Source organism: Protobothrops mucrosquamatus, unplaced genomic scaffold (genome assembly GCF_001527695.2).
Source record: "Protobothrops mucrosquamatus isolate PMUCROS unplaced genomic scaffold, P.Mucros_1.0 scaffold605, whole genome shotgun sequence".
NCBI classification, from domain to species: domain Eukaryota; kingdom Metazoa; phylum Chordata; class Lepidosauria; order Squamata; family Viperidae; genus Protobothrops; species Protobothrops mucrosquamatus.
Genome location: NW_015386903.1, coordinates 123,911 through 144,746, shown reverse-complemented (window position 1 = coordinate 144,746; position 20,836 = coordinate 123,911). Strand labels below are relative to the sequence as shown.

Sequence of the window (20,836 nt, the reverse complement as noted above, 5' to 3'; positions counted from 1 at the left end):
GTCACGCCCCAGCTTATCCCCCGCGGGCCTGGGAGGGTGGCCGGCACCCGGACGGGCTCTGACGGGGCCCCGGCTGCCTGCCTCTTCCCTCGGGGCTCGTGGGCAAGAAAGGCGCCGGATCTTTCGGCCGCCCTCCCGGGTCGGGTCGCGGCGGAGCGGTTTGGGCGGGAAGGAAGAGGGCGAGGCGAAACAAACGGCAGCCCCGAGGATTTAGAGGGCGGGGATCTTTTCGCCGAATGGGCCACGTCGCCCTCTGGCGCCCCCTGTAGGCGGTGCTGCCAAGCGGGCAGGGAGATGGCGCCCTTATAGTATTCCCGTTTATTTGTATCGCAGCTTTATTTATTTTTTCCCCACAACGACCCTGTGAGGTGGGTTGGGCTGAGAGAGGGACATTCTGGGCCAGCATAAAGAAGCATCTATAGATACATGCATAAACACACGTGTTTACCTCTATTTCCATACCTGTGTATGTGCATGTCTTGTTAAAAGTATAGGTGGATCTGTGTATGTATGGTATAGTATTTTCTTCTTGAACAGGGGTTGGACTAGAAGACCTCCAAAGGTGCCTTCCAACTCTTTCTCGGTTATACCTCCCCTTACGCCACACATAGCGCAGCCACGGGCACGTGGGATAAAACAAACAAAATGTGCGCCATTGCAAACTTTTGCAGACAAATATAAAGACAAACGTAAAAGATTGTCCACAGCTGGGTCAGTGGAAAGGAATGGCCTTCATTTTGCAAGAAGGTATTCAAAGATAATGCAAACTCTGAAAAGAGCCTTGGCTCAGCAGTGCCAGAATGGGACATAATTGTAGGATACCATGACGTGATGCAGATGGGCATAATGGCTAATAGTTGTGAGACTATCCAGAGTCATGCTTATTTTGCCAGAGGCATAATATAGTACAAAAAACACGATCAACTGGTTGGAAGTCTTTAAAGAGAGTTATTATTTTCTTCGAAAGTTCCAAGGACAGTACAGTATGTCCTAATGGGCAGATTTCAGATATTCCATTAATCCATATGAGTTAATGTACTGTACTGCTTTCAGAACTGGAAGTGATGGTGATTGGAAGAGTCTAAGTTCCCCATCTTTATCTGCACAAATAAAAATCCATATTTCATTTGAAAAAGACTCCTGTCTTCCAATAATGTAGGAAGTATACAGCAATCATATGTACCCACTGTTAGCATTTCTTAACCACCAAAAAGGTTAAAACGCCCTAAATAAAGTCAGCTGTTGGGAACATCATAGATAACCATGTGGATTTTTTTTTAAGTTTTATTATTATTTTAATAGAATTCAATAATTATTCAACAAAAACATGTTGTCTGAGTATCTTATTCACTAATACAAATTAAATTCCTAATCCCTAAATCTTTTCCCTAACATTGATAAAATAGGTCCCAAGTTTGAAAATATTCTGTTTTTTCTTTTCCTTTCAACCTTAAAGTAAGTCTGTCCATTTCTGCACAGTCTAATATTTTTTTGATTATTTCTTCTTCTGGTGGGTATTTCTTCATTCTTCCAATATTGTGCAAATATAATTCTTGCCGCTGTTATCACGTGTAGAATCAAATATGTACTTTGCTTATCAAGTTTTTTCTGGCAATATATCTAGTAAAAAAAAAAAAATCAGGTTTATAGTCTTGTGTGTTTCTCTAACATTTTTTCTAACCAAGTGTGGATTATTGTCCAAGGAATCCTTGCTGAGGACTACCTGTATAACTAATGCTTGCATGTGGTTTATTTAGTTGGTGTCACCCCCTACCCAACTGTCCCCTCCGTATCCTGCACACACTCCCCCACCATGCTCAGGTTGCCTCATACTGCCATGGTTAGCAATGCAATCCAGCTGATCTATGCTCATTTTAAGAAATAAAAGATGCACTCACGGGCAAGTATTCCACCTGTTTCTCGTACGGTATTATTTATAGCCTTTCGAAACACACCGTTTAGTTCCTTCTTCACATTCTGTTCCCAACATTTTCCGTTCAGGCATTGTTATTTATTTATTTAATTGAACTGATCAGCTGCCTTAACTCCGGGGGGGACTTCTGAGAGCAGAGTAGCAGAACACGACTGAATTTTCTGAGGCGATCTGAAGTGATCTTCATTTTTCTTAGTGACAGCGGCAAAGATGGGAGTGAATGGCGACCACAATCAAGAATCCTCAGCCGGAGGAACCATTTTCCTTTGTGGTTTCCTTTAAATTTTTGTGTTTTTTTTCAGATCTAGAATACAGGTAGTCCTCGAGTTACAAGGGTTTGTTTAGTGACAGTTTGAAGTTACAACGACACTGAGAAGGGACTTATGACCGTTTTCTTCACGATCATCCCCATGGCCACCCTGATCAAAATACAGCCGCCTGGCAACTGACTCATATTTATGACGGTTGCGGTGTCCCCAGATCATATGACCCGCTTTTGCGACCTTCTGACAAGCAAAGTCAGTGGGGAAACCAGATTCACTTAACAACCATGTTAACTAATTTAACAACTGCAGCGATTCACTTAACCACAACGGCACGAAAGATCGTAAAATGGGGCAAAACTCACAACAATTGTCTCACTGAGCAACAGAAATTTTGGGCTTAAGTGTGGCTGTAAGTCCAGGCTACCTGTAGCAGCCCCTGAGGAGTCTTCTTTTAGGTAATCGGTGAAATATTTTTGTGAGCTTGAGTTGTGTGTTTTTTTCCCCCCCACATTGTTTTAATCGCTTTTTTAAAAACTATTTTGAATATTTTAAAGGAAAACTAGAAATGAACATTGTACAGTTTTTCAGTCCTGCAAAACAGATATGCTGACTTGTTACGTGTGTTCGATCCTCAAATTTGCCCATTTGGCTTCTGAGGGCAAAAGACCCCAACTTAAGTCTTCTTTGTTTAATAGATGATAAAATAAAGCTGTTATATTTTGCTGACCTAATTTGCAGTACTTACTTCCTACAGCTGCTGGGGAGATCTGCCCTCCCCCCAAACATAAACAACGTCAACAAAATTACACACTTTCAATTTATTTGCTCAAACTTGTTTATTTCAGGCTTAAAGTCAAAATTAGCCAAACCTCTTGATAATTACATTATATATATATTTATAGCTATGTAGATGTACAGATAAATTTATAGATACTTTGTAAAAAAGGACATTTTGCTTCCATTTGGCTGCTGCCTCCCTCCCCACCCCAACACACACACAACACGCGCACACACACATGTACATAAAAAATATTAAAATAGCACAAGAAGAGGCAACTCTCGCCTGTTTCATTTCCATCTTCCATAGCATCGTCATTAAAAAGACATCGGTTCCCCTTCCCTCGCTGGGAATAAAGGACTCTTTCCTGTGTCTTCTCTCTCTCTGCCTTGCAATCCAGAGGAGAAATTTGCAATTTATCCAAAGCACTAACAGAGGATCTAGCTGGCCCCAATTTCCTGCAAGATTCACAGTCCCAGAGGGTGGAGAAAACAGTGGAGAAAAGAACAGGTTAAGCATTAAGCAGAACTTTCGACGTGCATCTTCCCAGGTGTATCTCACTGATGGCCTTTCCTACTATTGCTGGGGGTTTTTTCTTCCAGAAAGGGATCTATTTTGGTCCTGGCTAATGACAACATGTCCAGTTCAACACCGTCCTCCAAATTCAGTAGGCTTCTGTAGGAGGAGAAAACCGCAGAGGGGATCCCCTCCGTGCCTTACATTCCTGTTAGCTGCTAGAGCCAACGAGCTAAGGCAATTCTCCACGTAAGGCAGCAGGCCAGCGGTGCTAATACTGCGGTGTGGGCATGCCCCACAAATGACAGAGATGCCCACTCTGTGATAGGCTGGTCTGACTTCGGAGGACTCCTCTGACCCTCTGTGCCATGCAAGGTCCGTGCCCAACGAAGGATCAGCAGGTGGATCTATGCTGCATCCTTCAGAATGCGGTACTAGCCATGCTGCCTGGGGCAAAGATCCGTGGCAAATTGTCCAGCGATTCTTCTAGCCTTCGGTGAGCTGACCTGCCATCGTCCCCTGAAAAGATAAGACAGGAATCAGGTGCCCATCAGGAATAATTTCTGCCTCAACTTTGGACACAAGTCTGTAAATCAGGGGTCCTCCAACTTGGCCCTTTTATGACTTGTGGACTTCAGCTCCCAGAATTCCGCAGCCAGGCACGTGTGCCTGGCTGAGGAATTCTGGGAGTTGAAGTCCACAAGTCATAAAAGGGCCAAGTTGGAAGACCCCTGCTGTAAATGCTAGATTGAAGGCGCTGACCCCAGTCCAGGCCACGTGCAAAAATCTGCCTTTCTTGGCCGTGTACAAAAAAATCTGACCCGGGTTAAAAAAAAAAAATGTCCTACTTTCTTGGATGTTTCCTTTCCTGGCTGCTCATGGTTTATACAATATAATGGTCTAATTGTATGCTGAATTTTGACCCTGGACCATGATCCAAGTATAATAATGGTTCACAATGCAAATGTTGACTGTCAAACTCCTTCTTTTAAGGAAGTGTTTGTTTAAGAATTAAGTATGTGCTCAATTCTTAAAATATTTTGGGTTTTGTTACCGATTTGTCTTATTCTCTGCTAATTCTTACCTCTCGTTAGTCACAACAAAATTTTGCTTGAGGGTCCCCACCAAACATATTATATAATGTGATATGTGAAGTCCTTCAGCTGATCATGTATTTCACTATTTCTGCCCTTTCTTTGGCTCAGTCAATGGCTCTGAAATAATCTTGGGATTCTACAGTAACCTTATTTATGATCTCCTCTGATTCATGAGAAAAAAAATGAAATGGGTTAGTTTTATTGGGCTGGAGGAAAAGTGTTGTTTGAAATCCTGAATCCCGCTTTAGATGAGCCTTCGCAGTGTGTGGGATCCTACCAAAAGCCATGGCAAGGTAACGTTGCACAGCATGGGCAATGCAGTGCTAGATGGATAAACAATTACTAGCTTCACGCCACATGCTGACTCTTAAGCCCAAATGAACAAAATACAATTACTGGGTTCATACCGCATGCAACACCTGAACAAATAAACCACATTTAGGGTTAACGGGATAGTGTGGTTCACTTCGACCAAGACAGTTATTAGATTCACACAACACACACAGTTATCCAATTTCATTTTAGTTCTGTTGTAGCATCTTGTGTGAACCTTTAATCTGGGATTAAGGCAGAGTCCCTCAACCAGCGTTGCCATTCCATATGCAACAAAGACAGACGTGCAGAGCCAGAACACAAGCACAGCTGGAAGATGCCTACAACTCGGGGCCACAGTGAAGACGTAAACCCAACCGTATCAGGTCTGATGGGACCCAGGACAAGAGACACCGGTTAGACATGCAACAGGGGCAAGGAAGGGTAGCTAACCGGCTAGCTACGAGATCCCAACCTGTGCAGCCGCTGTCCTGACCCATCAGAGGGTTCTTTCAGTGCCATCTATCAAAGGATAATAAAACAGCAAGGACTACGTAAGTGCCTTTATTCTCTTTCCAGGATAGCACTAGCACTTAAGACTTATGTACATTTCACAGTGCTTTACAGCCCTCTCTAAGCGGTTTAGAGTCAGCCTATTGCCCCCAACAATCTGGGTCCTCATTTGATCGACCGTGGAAGGATGGAAGGCTGAGTCAACCTTGAGCCGGTAAGAATCGAACTGCTGGCAGTGGGAAGAGTCAGCCTGCAATACTGCATTTTAACCACTGCGCCACCAGTTTTCCTTAAGCAAGGAGTAGTAGTGATGCAGTGGGAGGCCAACCTCAGCTGTGGTACCAGCAGAGATCAAGAGAAGGACTGGAGATTTAGGAAGGGCTTTTATACCCAAGCACTGCAGAGCTAGTATCAAGTCAACTGGAATCATTCCACGTGTACTGAGACCCCACACTCTCCATCCCACCAGCAATAAGCCCTTCTTCTAGGGTAGGAGAAGATTAAGGCTCTCTGGAAAGAGAGCAAGGGAAGCGCATTTACCGCACATGAGGAGGCTCTGTTTGGCTGCGTCTCGCACGGCTTCCTTGTCAGTTTGGCACAGATAGACCAGCTGTTCAATGCTCTCCTTGGCCTGTTGGTTGGAGGAATGAAAAGATAAAGGAAATGACATCATTCCTCAAGGACCTGAAGGGAACTTGCCCAGGCGACTGTCAGGATCCACCTTTCCAATTACAGTACTTGGGAGTCCCAGTTTTCAGTTATGGGACACCAGGAAAAGAATTCCTTACAGGTAGAACACTTTAATAATAATAATGATAAAGTTGGAAGGGACCTTGGAGGTCATCTAGTCCAGTGTTTCTCAACCTTGACAATTTTAAGGCATGTGGACTTCAACTCCCAGAATTCCACAGCCAGCAATGCTGGCTGTGGAATTCTGGGAGTTGAAGTCCACATGCCTTAAAATTGTCAAGGTTGAGAAACACTGATCTAGTCCAACCCCCTCCTCAGGCAGGAAACCCTATACCATTTCAGACAAGTGGCTGTCCAGTCTCTTCTTAAAAACTTCCAGTGTTGGCGCATTCACCGCTTCTGGAGGCAGGTTGTTCCACTGGTTAATTGTTCTAACTGTCAGGATGTTTCTCCTTTGTTCTAGGTTGCTTCTCTCCTTGGCTAGTTTCCACCCATTGCTTCTTGTCCTGCCTTCAGGTGCTTTGGAAAATAGCTTGACTCCCTCTTCTTTGTGGCAGCCCCTGAGATATTGGAACACTGCTATCATGTCCCCCCTCGTCCTTCTCTTCATTAGACTAGACATACCCAATTCCAGCAACCGTTCCTTGCATGTTTTAGCCTCCAGTCCCCTAATCATCTTTGTTGCTCTTCTCTGTACTCTTTCTAGAGTCTCAACATCTTTTTTACATCGTGGTGACCAAAACTGGATGCAGTATTCCAAGTGTGGCCTTACCAAGGCATTGTAAAGTGGTATTAATACTTCAAAGTATTAATACTTTGACAGTGGGACCAATGACTTAAGTTAGTGATGGATCCCTTATGCCTGGCTGTATCCAGAGACACCTGGAGGGGATGCTTTCCAACAGAAAAAAAAGAAGCAAAACTGGATCTTTCCCAAGGATGTTAAGTTAGGTTTTCGGTTCAGGCTGCTCCACAGACATGTTATGAAGTTGGCCAAGGACTCAAATACATCTACAAGCTTCCAAAAGCTCTTACAGAGAGAACAGGATGGCCAACAAAGGCATCCGGATAGCGAAATGGGCAGCATATAAATATAATAATAAAACAAACAAACAATAATCTCTAAAATCTTGCTTCTTCCGAATGCTGTCTCCACCAAACACATTTATTCTGAGAAGCAGCAGCCAGTAAATATTGGGAAAGACATAGAGTTACAGGTGATTTATGCTCCAAAGAATCAGCCCTCACCTTAAGGCAGCCCAGAGCTGCACAGGCAGCGACCCGCGTCTGTGTCTCTTCGTCCTCCAACTGCTCCAAGAAGCAGATAAGGGCCTGAGAAAAACATCAAACCAATCAGTCTTCTGGGCCTCCAAGGAAAGCAACCTCTTCTTTTAGGGCGATGTGTGTCATTGTGTCTGTTTTAAAACCCTTGGCTTTGAAAGTTTGTGCAGATAAAGAATAGAGAGGGGCAGATTTTATAAATACCGTCCTCTCTCCATCATACAAACTACACCAGGGGTCTTCAAACTTGGCCCTTTTTATGACTTGTGGACTTCAACTCCCAGAATTCCTCCGCCAGGCACGTCCCAAACACCTGAGGATTTTGGTTTACAGTATAGGCCAGGGGTCTTCCAACTTGGCTCTTTTTTATGACTTGTGGACTTCAACTCCCAGAATTCCTCAGCCAGGCACGTCTTAGACACCTGAGGATTTTGGTTTACAGTATAGGCCAGGGGTCTTCAAACTTGGCCCTTTTATGACTTGTGGACTTCAACTCCCATAATTCCTCAGCCAGGCACGCGTGCCTGGCTGAGGAATTCTGGGAGTTGAAGTCCACAAGTCATAAAAGGGTCAAGTTTGAAGACCCCTGATCTACACCATGAATTCTCCCAACCCACATGCTCCCTAAAGCGAATGAACAAGTCTACCCATCTCCAGAAATTGCAGCAATCAAATGTCTATCGTAAAAAAAAAAAAAAAAACCCCAAGAAAAGAAAACGTTTCTTTTAAGAATGTGTAATATGGCTGCATGTAGGAACCAGGTATCTGTCTATCTATTCCAATGACCTGTTAAAAATGTTAAATACTTGCCCGCTCCCGAAAACTGGGGTTCTCTGATAGGTTGCGTAATTGGGCTGTTACAGCTCCAATAACTTTGGTGTTTCCTTCGACAAGAAGCAAACTCAAAGCCTTCAGTCCGTCCTTGTGTAGCCGGCTCTCGGGAACTCGCTTCAGGGCCTTCAAGACCACATCTTGGTCATCCGAATTCAGGTTCTGTGCCAGCAGGACTGCAGGCCAATGAAAGAAAACAAGCATTGGTATGAACGACAGTATGGTTCAAGTTGGATCTTACCCAAAGTAGCTGATAATAGTCCAACTGGACTATTGCTTTCCCTCTAGATGGCTTTTAAGATGGTCCATGCTGAAAATTCTCACTTCTGAGATCACACCACTTTTATGGCCTTTAATTTATGGCAGCTATTCACACAAGCAAATCAGCTTGCCCTCACACCCCTTAAGTGGTGTCAAGCACACTTGGCAATCATCCTTGTAGCCTTAGAGAGTTGTCTGTGACGCCTCCACAGCACCTTTAGGCCAGGGGTGTCCAACCATGGCAACTTTTAAGACTTGTGGACTTCAACTCCCAGAATTCCCCAGCCACAAGTCTTAAAGTTGCCAAGGTTGGACGCTTCTGCTTTAGACAGAGCCACCGAAACATAGAATAAACACTGAACTTCAGCAATACATTATTTTCTCTTTGGGACCATTAGACTGTTCCCTGGTGCCCCCAGCTGCAAAATGGCTGCCCACCCCATTGTAATGTTGCTGAACACACGATACCTTCTTCGGCCAGCTCCATGATGTAGGAGTCCAGTGTAACCACAGGCAGGGCCTCAAAATGGCTCCAGTATTGGAAGAGGGTGACCTGCTGAGCCTGGCAGCTCCCCTGACGCCTGGGCAGCCGGTGCTGCAGAAGTTCTTCCACCAGCTTTACACACACTGCAACAGGAAGAGGTGCACACACAGGGGTACTCCGTGCGTTAGTGTCTCATTTCTAGGAACAGAATTCTAAAACTTCCCGTGACCACGAATTGCTTTGAATTGTAAAAAAAAAATACACTCACCTGAATCGGCCAAGCTTGGCTGACGGCCATTGATGCGTGCCGCGTACTCAGCCTTGACGATCTGCATGAACTTTTCTACGGAGCAGGTATACACATTAGGGACGGCCACACAACGGTCCCAGAAAGAGAGAACGCCTTCTTTCCATTTTGAGAACTGCACCGCTGAGAACGGAAACAAGGCCCACAATTAAGACTTCTGGTTATCCCATCACTGCCCAAAGGAAGGTCTTCGCCTCCATCCACAACCTTGATTTTATGAAATGTCTTCCGTTGTCCTATGGGAGTACCCATTGAGGAGCTGGAGCAAATGATGGGAGCTCACCCCAGCTACCTAGCAGCATTCTGTTCCCAAACACGGGCTTGCTAACCTCCAACTCAGCATCTTAAATCACGTGAACCGCTGTGCTCCACTATAAATATTAATTATATCAATGGAAATACACGCCGCTTTATCATCAAGGTGCGCCTTATTCCTCTGCTACACTCTCAGCTTATATCTGGGAAAAAGTAGCTATTCAGGTCTGTACTGGGAAATGGCTGTGCATCAAGATGATTGGCTAGCAGTTCTGAGGTCATAAACACCTAACTCAAAATTGGTTCTAAAAGGTTTTTTTTAATTTTTTAAAAAAATATCTTCATATTAGGTATGCAACAAATACAAGGAGTGGATAAAATAATAGATGAACCCTCGGAAGGAAAAAAATAGAAAAGCCTGCCTGCCACATGGAATTATGGGAAAAGTGGCATGGCTAATAACAGTTGCAAAGAAGTAAGTTCTTCCCATAAACAAAAGTGAGAGGAAAGCAAATTCCACCAGGAAAGAGGCATATCCCTATTGTGTTTTTTGATGCCTTCATATATCCCTTAGTTCAGGGGTGGGGAACCTTGGCTCTTTTATGACTCGTGGACTTCAACTCCCAGAATTCCTGAGCCAGCCATACTGAGGGGAAAGGGAGAGGTTTCCAAGCTGAGCCATGCCGGCTCAGGAATTCTGGGAGCTGAAGTCCATGAGTGATAAAAGAGCCAAGGTTGCCTACCTCTGTACTAGTCTATTAAGCCTGACAGGAGTAGATTATCAGAAACTGGTAGGCCTAGTCCAGGGATAGGGAATCTTGGCTGTTTTATGACTCGTGGACTTCAACTCCCAGAATTCCTCTGCCAGCCATGCTGAGGGGAAAGGGAGAGGTTTCCAAGCTGAGCCATGCCGGTTCAGGAATTCTGGGAGCTGAAGTCCACGAGTCATAAAAGAGCCAAGGTTGTCTACCTCTGGCCTAGGCCTAGGCCGCTTTATGACTGGTGGACTTCAACTCCCAGAATTCCTGAGCCAGCCATGCTGAGGAGAAAGGGAGAGGTTTCCAAGCTGAGCCACGCCGGCTCAGGAATTCTGGGAGTTGAAGTCCACGAGTCATAAAAGAGCCAAGGTTCCCCACCCCTGCCTTAGTTACACACTCGGTATGTTTTCTTCCAGGAGAAAATGGATATTCTGCCAACGTGTTCTGATTGTTCAGGGTTGATCCCCTCTTCCCCAAAAGTAAAGAGTATGCCAGGGATTGATGCTGCCATCTCCGGATGCATCTCCTGAGTGCCCATTGTCCTACCTTCCTCAGCAGAGCTGGCCATCCCTGCTCGGTCCACGATCAGGCGACTGGCCATCTCTAGGACCTGCACTTCTCTGCCCAGCCTGTCCAGAGCGTACATTTCCTGGCAGCGCAGAGGTCCGAAGTTGCCCAGCTTCTATGAACCAAGACACGGCAAAAGATGGTCAGGAGAGAAGAGGGGATGCCAGGGTGGCAGACGGGCACCCTTCTGCAAAAGTCAGGATGAGCAAAACCAGCAGAGCCGCCCAAATCCCAGCATGCATTCATTGGCCAAAAATGTCGCTGCGTTATCATTTTAATGTGGCAGATGTGGAAAAATGATTACAGGTCGTCCTCGACTTGACAACCACAGCTGAGCCCAAACCTTCTGTTGCTAAGTGAGACAGTTGTTAAGCGAGTTTTGCCTCAATTTACAGCCTTTCTTGACACAGTTGGTTAGGAACACGGGTGTTAAGCGAATCCAACTTCCCCACTTCACAGGAACCCCCGCCCCGGGACACGGCCACCGTCATAAACATGAGTCGGTTGCCAAGTGTCTTAATTTTGACGACGTGACCCTGCAACGGTTGTGTGAAAAAAACAACAACGATCCTAAGTCGCTTTTTAAAGCGTCGTGGCAACTTTGGATGGTCACTAAATGAACGGTTGTAAGCCGAGGACTCCCTGTACGTCATATATTTCACAACTTAAGGATCCATTTAAAGGTAATCATCAATTTACAACCATTCATTTAGAGTGGCCGTTCAAAGGCACTGAAAATCTTCTCAGGAGTTCCATCTGGCAGGACCTGGAGGGTGGGCTTTTACTGCTGTGCCCCCCACTCAACAAAACACCATTTCCCCAGGTGAGATTGGCCCCATCCCTGCTTGTCTTGTGGAAAACCCTCAAAAAATGCTGTTTTTTCACCAACCTTGGGGTTCCCGTGGGAAGCTGGCAAGCAGCTGGATATGACTAGCGCCAGCTGTTCTCTCTCTATCTTGGGTGTTTTATGCGTTTATGTTTTCTATTGGTTTTATGGTGTGTTTTTTTTATTGCGAGATGGGTGGCTGTGTAAATTTGCTAAACAGATAAATAAAATGAACCACCAAATTACGCCTTTCCCGTCCACGGGGAGACTCTGATTTTTAAAAAGACCAGGACAGACCCAGGACAGGCGACAAAACCCACGTCTTCACACTCACTAGCAGCAAGCGGTTGCAGTGGTTGAGGTGCAGGACCAGGGCCCTGTCAAGGAATTCGTTGCCGGTGGTCATGGGCTCGAAGCTGCCTTCCGAGTTTAGGCACCCAGCGGAGGAGTCTTCAGCTGCCGTATCAGCGGGCCCTGGCACTTTGCCCACAGGTGGAGCCTGGACGTTGCTTGCCACCCTGTAAAGAGAGGCGGTGGGCAAAATTATAAGCCAGCTTCTTCCATAAATCCTACCGGGGCCATCTGCTGGCTTTCAACGCATGGCAGCCAGGTCCAGCTTAGGGGGAAAATGCAAAGGCCCAAACTAAATAAATTTGCCCGTGATTCCTAGGCACCACCAGGGTGGAGAAGGCAGGACCAAAATCACTGTATTTGGAAAAGTTGGATCTTGGTCAACATTTCCCCCTTGCAAATATTTGAGGGGGGCAAGTGGGGATGGGGGTGTGAACAGATCTTAGCAGCAGTGTCAACCACTGGCCACGGAGTGGCGCTGCTGCAGCATTTTCTGCCAGCTTCTACCTGTTAGACCAGTTGGCTTTAGACTGGCTTTCCAACAGCTGCATCAGCACCGTGGGAAAAGCCACTGGCATTCAGCCAGTCCCCTGGACTGCCAGGCGATCAAACCGGTCAGTCCTAGAGGAGATCAACCCTGACTGCTCTTTAGAAGGCCAGATCCTGAAGTTGAAACTCAAGTCCTTTGGCCACCTAATGAGAAGGAAGGACTCACTGGAGAAGAGCCTAATGCTGGGAAAGATGGAGGGCAAGAGAAGAAGGGGACGACAGAGAAGAAGGAGGTGGCTGGATAGAGTCACTGAAGCAGTAGGTGTGAGCCTAAATGGACTCCAGAAGATGGCAGAGGACAGGAAGGCCTGGAGGAAGGTTGTCCATGGGGTCGCGATGGGTTGGACATGACTTCGCAACTAACAACAACAACAGTCCTGTAGCAAGCCCTGCCAAGACTGTCTCTTGGAGGAAGCAGGGTCCAGCCGGACACAGGAGATACATGTAGTCCTCGACTTACGACCACAATTGACCCCCCCCCCAAATTTCCGTGGCTAAGCGAGACAGCTGTCAAGTGGATTTTGCTCCATTTTACGACGGCTTTCTAGCCAAAGCTATTAAGTGAATCACTGCAGTTGTTAACTTAGTAACCCGGTTGTTAAGTGAATCCGTCTTCCCCCACTGACTTTGCTTGTCAGAAGGTGGCGAAAAGGGATCGCATGACCCCCTGGGACACTGCGATTGTCATGAATAGGAGTCAATTACCAAGTGTCTGAACTTTGATCACACGACAACGGGGAGGCTGCAACGGTCATAAGTGTGAAAAACGGTCATAAGTCACTCTTTTTCAGCGCCGCTATGATTTCAAATGGTCACTAAATGAACAGTTGTAAGTGGAGGACTATTTCTATGCGGCGTTGGTTACGGGCAGTTGGGGGGCAACTCTAAACCAGCTTTTAGCCAACCTACTCACTTGTCGTCCTCTCCTTCCGAGTCTTCTGATTCAGAAGCGTTGAGGAAGCTGAAACTCTCAAGCGCATGTTCCACCGTCAGGCTGGTACTGGAGGCTCGGCTCAGGCAGACTCCTTGCTTCTCCTTGTGGGATGGAAATTTTAAAAAGTGTCAGACTTTTAAAAGGTTCTCTTTTGGGCCCATCCTAGACCAAAGAATTCTCCTTACTGCTCTGCTTCTAGCAGTACGATAGCAGTATTCCAATATCTCAGGGGCTGCCCCAAAGAAGAGGGAGTCAAGCTCTTCTCCAAAGTGCCTGAAGGCAGGACAAGAAGCAACGGATGGAAACTGATCAAGGAGAGAAGCAACCTAGAACTAAGGAGAAACTTCCTGACAGTGAGAACAATTAACCAGTGGAACAACCTGCCTCCAGAAACAGTGAATGCTCCAACACTGGAAGTCTTTAAGAAGAGACTGGACAACCATTTGTCCGAAATGGCATAGGGTTTCCTGCCTGAGCAGGGGGTTGGACTAGATGGGCTCCAAGGTCCCTTCCAACTTTATTATTATTATGGATCATCGCACAGTCAGCCAGATGTTCAGACTAGATTTGGCATTTTGTCTACCTATCGAGTCCTTACCCAGGACCTGGGATAGGCAGATGTGGATGTTTGATGGTATGACAGATATCGTCGCAGGATGAAAGCAGTTCCTAGTAAGGCTGCCTTTTGCAATTGACTAACGGCAAATTTGTCAATGCCAATGGTGTTCAAGTGGTGCTCCAGTTGTTTTGGGATTGCACCCAAGGCGCCTATTACTATTGGTACTACCCTTGCTTACTTTTGCCACAGGCTTTCTATTTCTATTTGTAGGTCTCTGTATTTTGTTATCTTCTCCAGTTCTTTCTCGTCTATTCTGCTGTCTCCAGGCACTGCCACGTCCACCATTATTATTATTATTATTATTATTATTATTATTATTATTATTATTATTATTATTATTATTATTATTATTATTACTACTACTACTACTACTACTACTACTACTACTACTACTACTATTATTATTACTATTACTATTACTACTACTACTACTATTATTATTATTATTAGCCCTGCTGGGCCTGAGCTCCCACGTGCAAAAGGAGAAAACACACCCACAACACACCCACAAAAAAACCCCAAAACACTCAGTGTCTAATTTTCAAACAAATGTTCAAAGAGGAGGTGCCTGAAACTTATGGCACACCTTTTCATCTGAAAGTCTTGTCGTTTTCTGATGTAGAAGATCGCCTGTCAGAAATTTGGTCGATGCCCTACACTGGAGCAGTCCAGCATCTCGGCAAACTGAGTTTTCATCCAAATCCAAAGATTGCTAGAAAACCGTGTTTATGTCTTCCTTGGTTTATGTGAAGGCGGAAGCCCAAAACTGCAATCTAACCTACAGCATATGAACTATGCAGAGTTCTCTGAGGTTTCTCTGCAGGGGTTTTGTATGTTATTCGTCCCATTCTTCCTTTTCAAAACAACCAGAATGGGCCTCTAATGTGTAGGCAGGAAGCTGTTCTTGTGAAAAGACATAGCGGAAGTGTGTGAGTTGAAGATATACCCTATGTTGCCCAGAAAAGTTCACAGGAGCAGATGTGGTGAGAAATGTATCTGAAAAGAATTTTTAGTACACACGGGAGGTGTATACACTCATTCACAATCATTCTTTGTCTTTGGAACATCAACAGTTCTTCTTCCTTGACTTAACATGCCACCTCCAGGTAAACAGCTGAACTAACCAAATCTGTTCCAGTTGCTGGGTCCCTTCATGTTTGTTTTCCTTCCTAGAACTGGTCAACATTATGCAAAACATACATAAACATAATCCAAAGATCCACCAAGTGTAATTGCTTGCATAATTCAAGCAAGTTTTCAAAACCAGGTTTTGGAGGAAGGGCCTCCAAAACTCCTTAAGGAGTTGCAGTCCTATGGAATGGTAGTTAGTAGATCTCAAAACGTTGAGTGGGGAATTTCCAAAGTTAATGTACCCTTTGTTTTAAAACAGGAAAAATCTCATGGAATCGTTAACTCTCTTGAGATTTTTGACAGATCACGGGGTGGTGACTCAGAATCTCGTGACATTTGGAATAACACCAAAAAAAAAAAAATGTCCCTGAGATAGAAGAGCAGATTGCAATGTTCAGTTTTATTTTCTTCCACAATGGCAGCCAGACAATCCTTCTGATCTCCTGGCTTAAAACACATCAGTATGAGAAGACCTCGGGAAAGCAGTTTGTTTAAATGCTATGAGAACCCCTCCAGCTTCTGGTGTGGCCGTAAGCTTTCTACCCATTCACTTACCAAGAGAATCTCCTCAAGATGTTTGAGTTCCTGCTCCAGAACCTGCAGCTCAGGGAATTGGCCCCGATAGTCATCCAGAGCAGAAGCCAGTGTGTTGATGGCCTCCTCCAGGCCAGAGTCCACAGCTTTGGGCCTTGGGGCTTCTGAGATCCCTGACTGCTGAAGCTGTCCCAAGGCTGATGGCGCCAACGAGGACTTGGGCGGTTGAACCTCTTGTGCTGGACCAGGAGTTTCCTCACTCTCCTCTCCAACAGGGGTGGCCCCGTCAGGCTCACCCTCTTCGTCCTCACGGATCTGAGTGTCCAGTGGCAAGCCCACGCTTGGGGGCGAGGAGTTCGTTTCCAAGGGAGGGACATCCCAAGGACTAGGCTCTTTGGGGACAGGACACTCCTTCTCTTCTGCTATGGGCAGGTCTACACTTGCTTCACTGATCTGGCTAAGAGTCCGGGAATAGGGCACGTGTCCGTTGGCCATGGCGGCCTCCTCTCGGATTGCGGGCTCCTTGTCCTCAGGGTGGGTGAAAGCAATTTCAATGGCAGGTGCAGTGGCCTGCACTGCAGGTTGCACAATAGGCCTGGGCAATGAATGTCGGGCACTTCCGGACAGCTGGGGGCTGGAAGAGTCATCGGACGACTCTGAAGAGATGGACCAGGCTGCCCCATTCTCCAGATCCTCCTGCTGCCGCAGCATGTTCTGAAGAGAACAACACCACAAATGAGATACGGCCGCATTGGAGCATTGCAGGTCAAAGTGAGCACACAAGCAGAACCTCTTCCACCCAACAGGCGAACCCTCCTTCACAATCATTCTTTCCACAGCCCTCAACTTTATCTCTGGAACATCAGCAGTTCTTCTTCCTTGACCTGACATGCCACCTCCAGGTAAACACAAGGCTGCAGCTGAACTAACCAAAACCTGGGGTCCAGCTGCTGGGTCCCTTCATGTCATCTCGCAAATGACCCAGGGGCAAATATACATATTCGCATTTTTATGAGATTGAAATCTTACGCTGGCTATTCTTAATAACATACTTTGAAAACTTCCGAGTTTAATGTTGAGATAGGGCAGATGCCACGGAGGGTGGCTTGATACTTTACATCGCCCAATCCCATATTAGTAATTTAGCCCTATTCCTTCTTATCCTCCAGCCAGTTAACTACACACAGGGAGGCTGTTCAGTGTGGGTGGGGACAGAGCCAACGGTCAGTGGTGTGGTCTATGTTTGGGAGAAGAATTGGCTTCTAATAGAATCCATTTTCTTCCATTGCTCCTCAATGTTTGCATCCGCTCACCATCTGCAGAAAACCATCTGCCCAGATGTTGGTGCTGACATGTCTGCTACACTTAAGTAACGCGCTCTGTCTTCCATATACATTGGCAAACCCCCAGGGGAGAGAGACCAGCTATTCCTCACCAGCTGAGATGGCCTCCTGAATGATATGGGGGATTCTAGAGTTGGCTTTTGGGGTAACCATTCTGAGTTGGGACTTGCTGTCTCATGCTAGATCACCTCCAAAAGCCTTTAGCAAGAAGTTAGGACAGGAGTCTTCAAACTTGGCTGCTTTAAGACTTGTGGACTTCAACTCCCAATTCTAGGAATTGAAGTCCACAAGTCTTAAAGCGGCCAAGTTTGGTGACCCCTGAATTAGGTTAAGCGAGGGCCATATTGGTAATATTGAATGGAAAACGGTGTGAAATGGAGCCCTTTTAATGAATCCCTGCCCAAAACTCTTATTCACAGGATTTAAAATTCTCCTTAACAGTGTTATCCCTGCTTGGGATTACATCCTAAACAATGAATCATTTTAATCATAATTTGTTGCTCACCTTTTGCGACCTTCTGACAAGCAAAGTCAATGGGGGAAGCCAGGTTCACTTCACAACCAGGTTACTAAGTTAACAACTGCAGTAAGTCACTTAACAGCTTTGGCAAGAACGTCGTCGTAAAATGGAGCAAAATTCACTCTTTTTCGCTTAGCCACGGAAATTTGGGGGTGAATTGTGGTTGTAAGTGGAGGGCTACCTGTAGTTCTTACACAAAGCCTGGCTTGACCAACTTCAGAGGGCTTCTGAAAGTATGTCCAGGGTTACTTCTAAGTAGAACCAAGGTTACACACAGCCTACGAACCATAGCTTGCCAACTTCTAATTTGAAGGAAGACCTTTCCTGCTAAATTTCCCAATGAGGGTCCCTCCCCACCTCCCGGCCTGCAGGGGTAGCAGATAGTAAACACACAATCAGCAGTGACCACTACAAGCCAACAAGACAAAGGAAGCCTGTACAGTTCGCTACTGCCAAGTACCACTTATCCTAAAGCAGAGGCTAAAGCAGAGGAAACTCTGTTGAGGGACACCAAGCGATGCAACGGTGCGAGGACTTACGCAGCCCTGAGACGCCCTTGTGCTGAGCTGCACCGAGGAGACGTCGCTGCATGAACAGCTCCACGGCAGCCTTTCCAGGACGGTCTCTTGGAAGACGTCCATCAAGGCCCGCCTCTGCTTGGGGACCGCCTCCCAAGGCAGGCTCTTGAGCAGAGAAAGAGGCAACAATCGTCAACACCCAGGACTTCCAACCTCAGGTGGGTGCCCCATGTCACCGTTTATGGCAGAGGTCCCCAAACGTTTGGGCACCAGGGACCGGTTCCATGGAGAGAGGTTTTTCCACGGACCGGAGGGTGAGTTGTTTTGTGTGTTGCCTGCATCCCACGGATGGGGCTTTGCTTGTTTGCGTGGACCGGTTGCTGGCATGCCGCGGCACGGTACCGGTCCACGGACCGGGGGTTGGGGACCCCTGGTTTATGGAATCAGGATAAAGCACGCGCTTCTCTGCAATAAATCTAACTAGGAAATTTCCTCCAGATTGGAAAAGTTGTTCTCCTTCTTTTAAAAAATGTTTCACCTACAAATATGAACAGTCTTAGTCTGATAAACATGGCTTCTTCTTGGATCCCACAAGAAAATGTTTTGTTTGTGTGCTTTTTGTCCCCTTTCCTTTTCTTCAATGTGACCAAAGGTAATATAAGCACAGAACATTTTTTTTCAGGGCCATGTATGGACTTTAAATGAAGGGCTGGAGATACCCCTCCCAGAAGTAGACAAGGCCAGGATGAAAAGGCAGATCAAAATAAGATTGGGTTAAATAAAAGTAACTAATGGAAATGACCACCATTTATTTAATCACTGGCACCACTTATTTCATTATATGTTAGAATTCAATTCTGGGGGACAATTTTTTTTGAGATCTCTGGAGATTGCAGCCAAAGCAATATTTGTTGAATAATCTCAGATTGCACATCCCTGTCCTAATCCAGGGATTTCTAGACGTGGTTAAACCATAGATTTCTGGATTAGCTGAACCAAAATAACTGTGTTTCAATCTCTGATTACATACAATTCAAGATTAAATCCTGGTTGTTCAGCTTGAGTGCAGTAGGAACTACAATTTGACAAATTCTATCCCAAGTCTAAGATCCATAAAAGCATTTAAATAAAGAAACAAGTATGAGAATGTGGTGTAACTGCTAGGAAGAGAAGCCATCCAAGGGAGTGTGGCCTACTTTGATTGAAAACATCTTTTGAACAGTAACATAGGCTTTGTGTATAAGACTGTAGGACAGGGGTCTTCAAACTTGACCCTTTTGTGGACTTCAATTCCCAGAATTCCTCAGCCAGCGTGCCTGGCTGAGGAATTCTGGGAGTTGAAGGCCACAAGTCATAAAAGGGCCAAGTTTGAAGAGCCTTGCTGTAGGAGGAGAGTGATGCATATTTGCTTATTGGACTGGATCAGGGGTCCTCAAACCTGGCCACTTTAAGACTTGTGGACTTCAACTCCCAGAATTCTGGGAGTTGAAGTCCACAAGTCTTAATGTGGCCAAGTTTGAGGACCCCTGGACTAGATGCTCTCCAAGTCATTGGTGAAGCTACTATGAAGCCATAAAGACAAAGAGCTTTCCCCTCTCCCCATATCTTAATAAATGTAGCACCCATTGAAGGAGTACTCACATAAAAGGCTTGTTCTCTCATGGAAGGGGTATCAGGAGGGCTCTGGTTGTATGTGGAGAATCGCTTGTTGACTGTCGAAGTCTTGTTCACAGTACTGGCAGAAGATGGCTGGTCCTCTTTATCAAAGGGACTGATGGAAGGAAAGCATAGACGTTAGTGGGGAAGAGAGGAAAGTGAGCTGAGGGGAGAGGTGGCCCCACAGGCTCTTTACATCACTTGGAAGATCTTCAAGGAGACACCATACGCTCTCTCAGCAGAACCCATCCTTCATGGAGGCCCAACAGGCACCCAACAATGTCCTCACATTGGAGAAGAACAGAACAAGCTTGAAGGCCAAGTGCACTCACTTCCAATTGACCTCCAGGCTCAGCTTGATTGTGCCTAGGTCATTGATATCCACGGCCACCACTTGGGGCAGGGCTGCAAAGAGGTCCTTGGTCTCGCAAGAGACACTCCCCACCACTACGTGGCTGGCCAAGCTCTTGAGTTCCGTCACCTGAAAAGAGAAAGGAAAAGCAGAATTATCGTGAATAAGGAAAAGACATCTTTTCTAGGTAGGAGAACATCTGACTCGGGAGACATCAGTCACCTTGATAGACAGAAATTCTGTGATAAGGGGCAAGAAGATCATCTCCTCACTATCCCAGACTTGCTTGCTGTTGGCTTCAATGCGACCCCGTAGTTTCCATCGCTGGCGCCCATATCTCATGAAGATCTACCGTGAAGAAGGAGAAATTTGGGTATCAGTTAGAAGACTAGCAATAACATTCAGACTCACAATTTTAAGCCAGCTTGATTGCAAGCCTTTATTGGATATCAAACAGAAGGAACCAATTCACCCAATCCTTTAAGTAACAGTGGGCAACCTTCCAACCTCTGGGATCACTCTGATACGAACATCTGGAAAGCACCCGGCAGTCACCTGGGGTCCACACCCCCAAGGCTGTCAATGAGCGGAAAACAATCCCCTAACTAGCTCCCATTTGCAATTTCAACATTTTCCCCAATCCTACCCAACTCT

At 45.9% G+C, this 20,836-nt stretch overlaps 1 protein-coding gene across 1 annotated transcript in view; it reads right to left on the bottom strand.

Moving 5' to 3' along the window:
• Window positions 1-3,016: 3,016 nt before the first annotated feature.
• The window catches only part of RIPOR1 (RHO family interacting cell polarization regulator 1), a 43,217-nt gene continuing 25,397 nt past the window's right edge, over window positions 3,017-20,836 (bottom strand). Inside the window, exons 10-22 of the mRNA XM_015817538.1 lie at window positions 20,405-20,530; window positions 20,163-20,311; window positions 19,816-19,945; window positions 15,815-16,507; window positions 13,489-13,610; window positions 12,010-12,193; window positions 10,829-10,964; window positions 9,231-9,392; window positions 8,947-9,105; window positions 8,197-8,393; window positions 7,354-7,437; window positions 5,956-6,046; window positions 3,017-4,012 (exon numbers count right to left, since the gene is read on the bottom strand). Coding sequence (XP_015673024.1) covers window positions 3,915-4,012; window positions 5,956-6,046; window positions 7,354-7,437; window positions 8,197-8,393; window positions 8,947-9,105; window positions 9,231-9,392; window positions 10,829-10,964; window positions 12,010-12,193; window positions 13,489-13,610; window positions 15,815-16,507; window positions 19,816-19,945; window positions 20,163-20,311; window positions 20,405-20,530 — 2,331 coding nt within the window. The 3' untranslated portion in view covers window positions 3,017-3,914. The remainder of the gene's footprint in view (window positions 4,013-5,955; window positions 6,047-7,353; window positions 7,438-8,196; window positions 8,394-8,946; window positions 9,106-9,230; window positions 9,393-10,828; window positions 10,965-12,009; window positions 12,194-13,488; window positions 13,611-15,814; window positions 16,508-19,815; window positions 19,946-20,162; window positions 20,312-20,404; window positions 20,531-20,836) is intronic.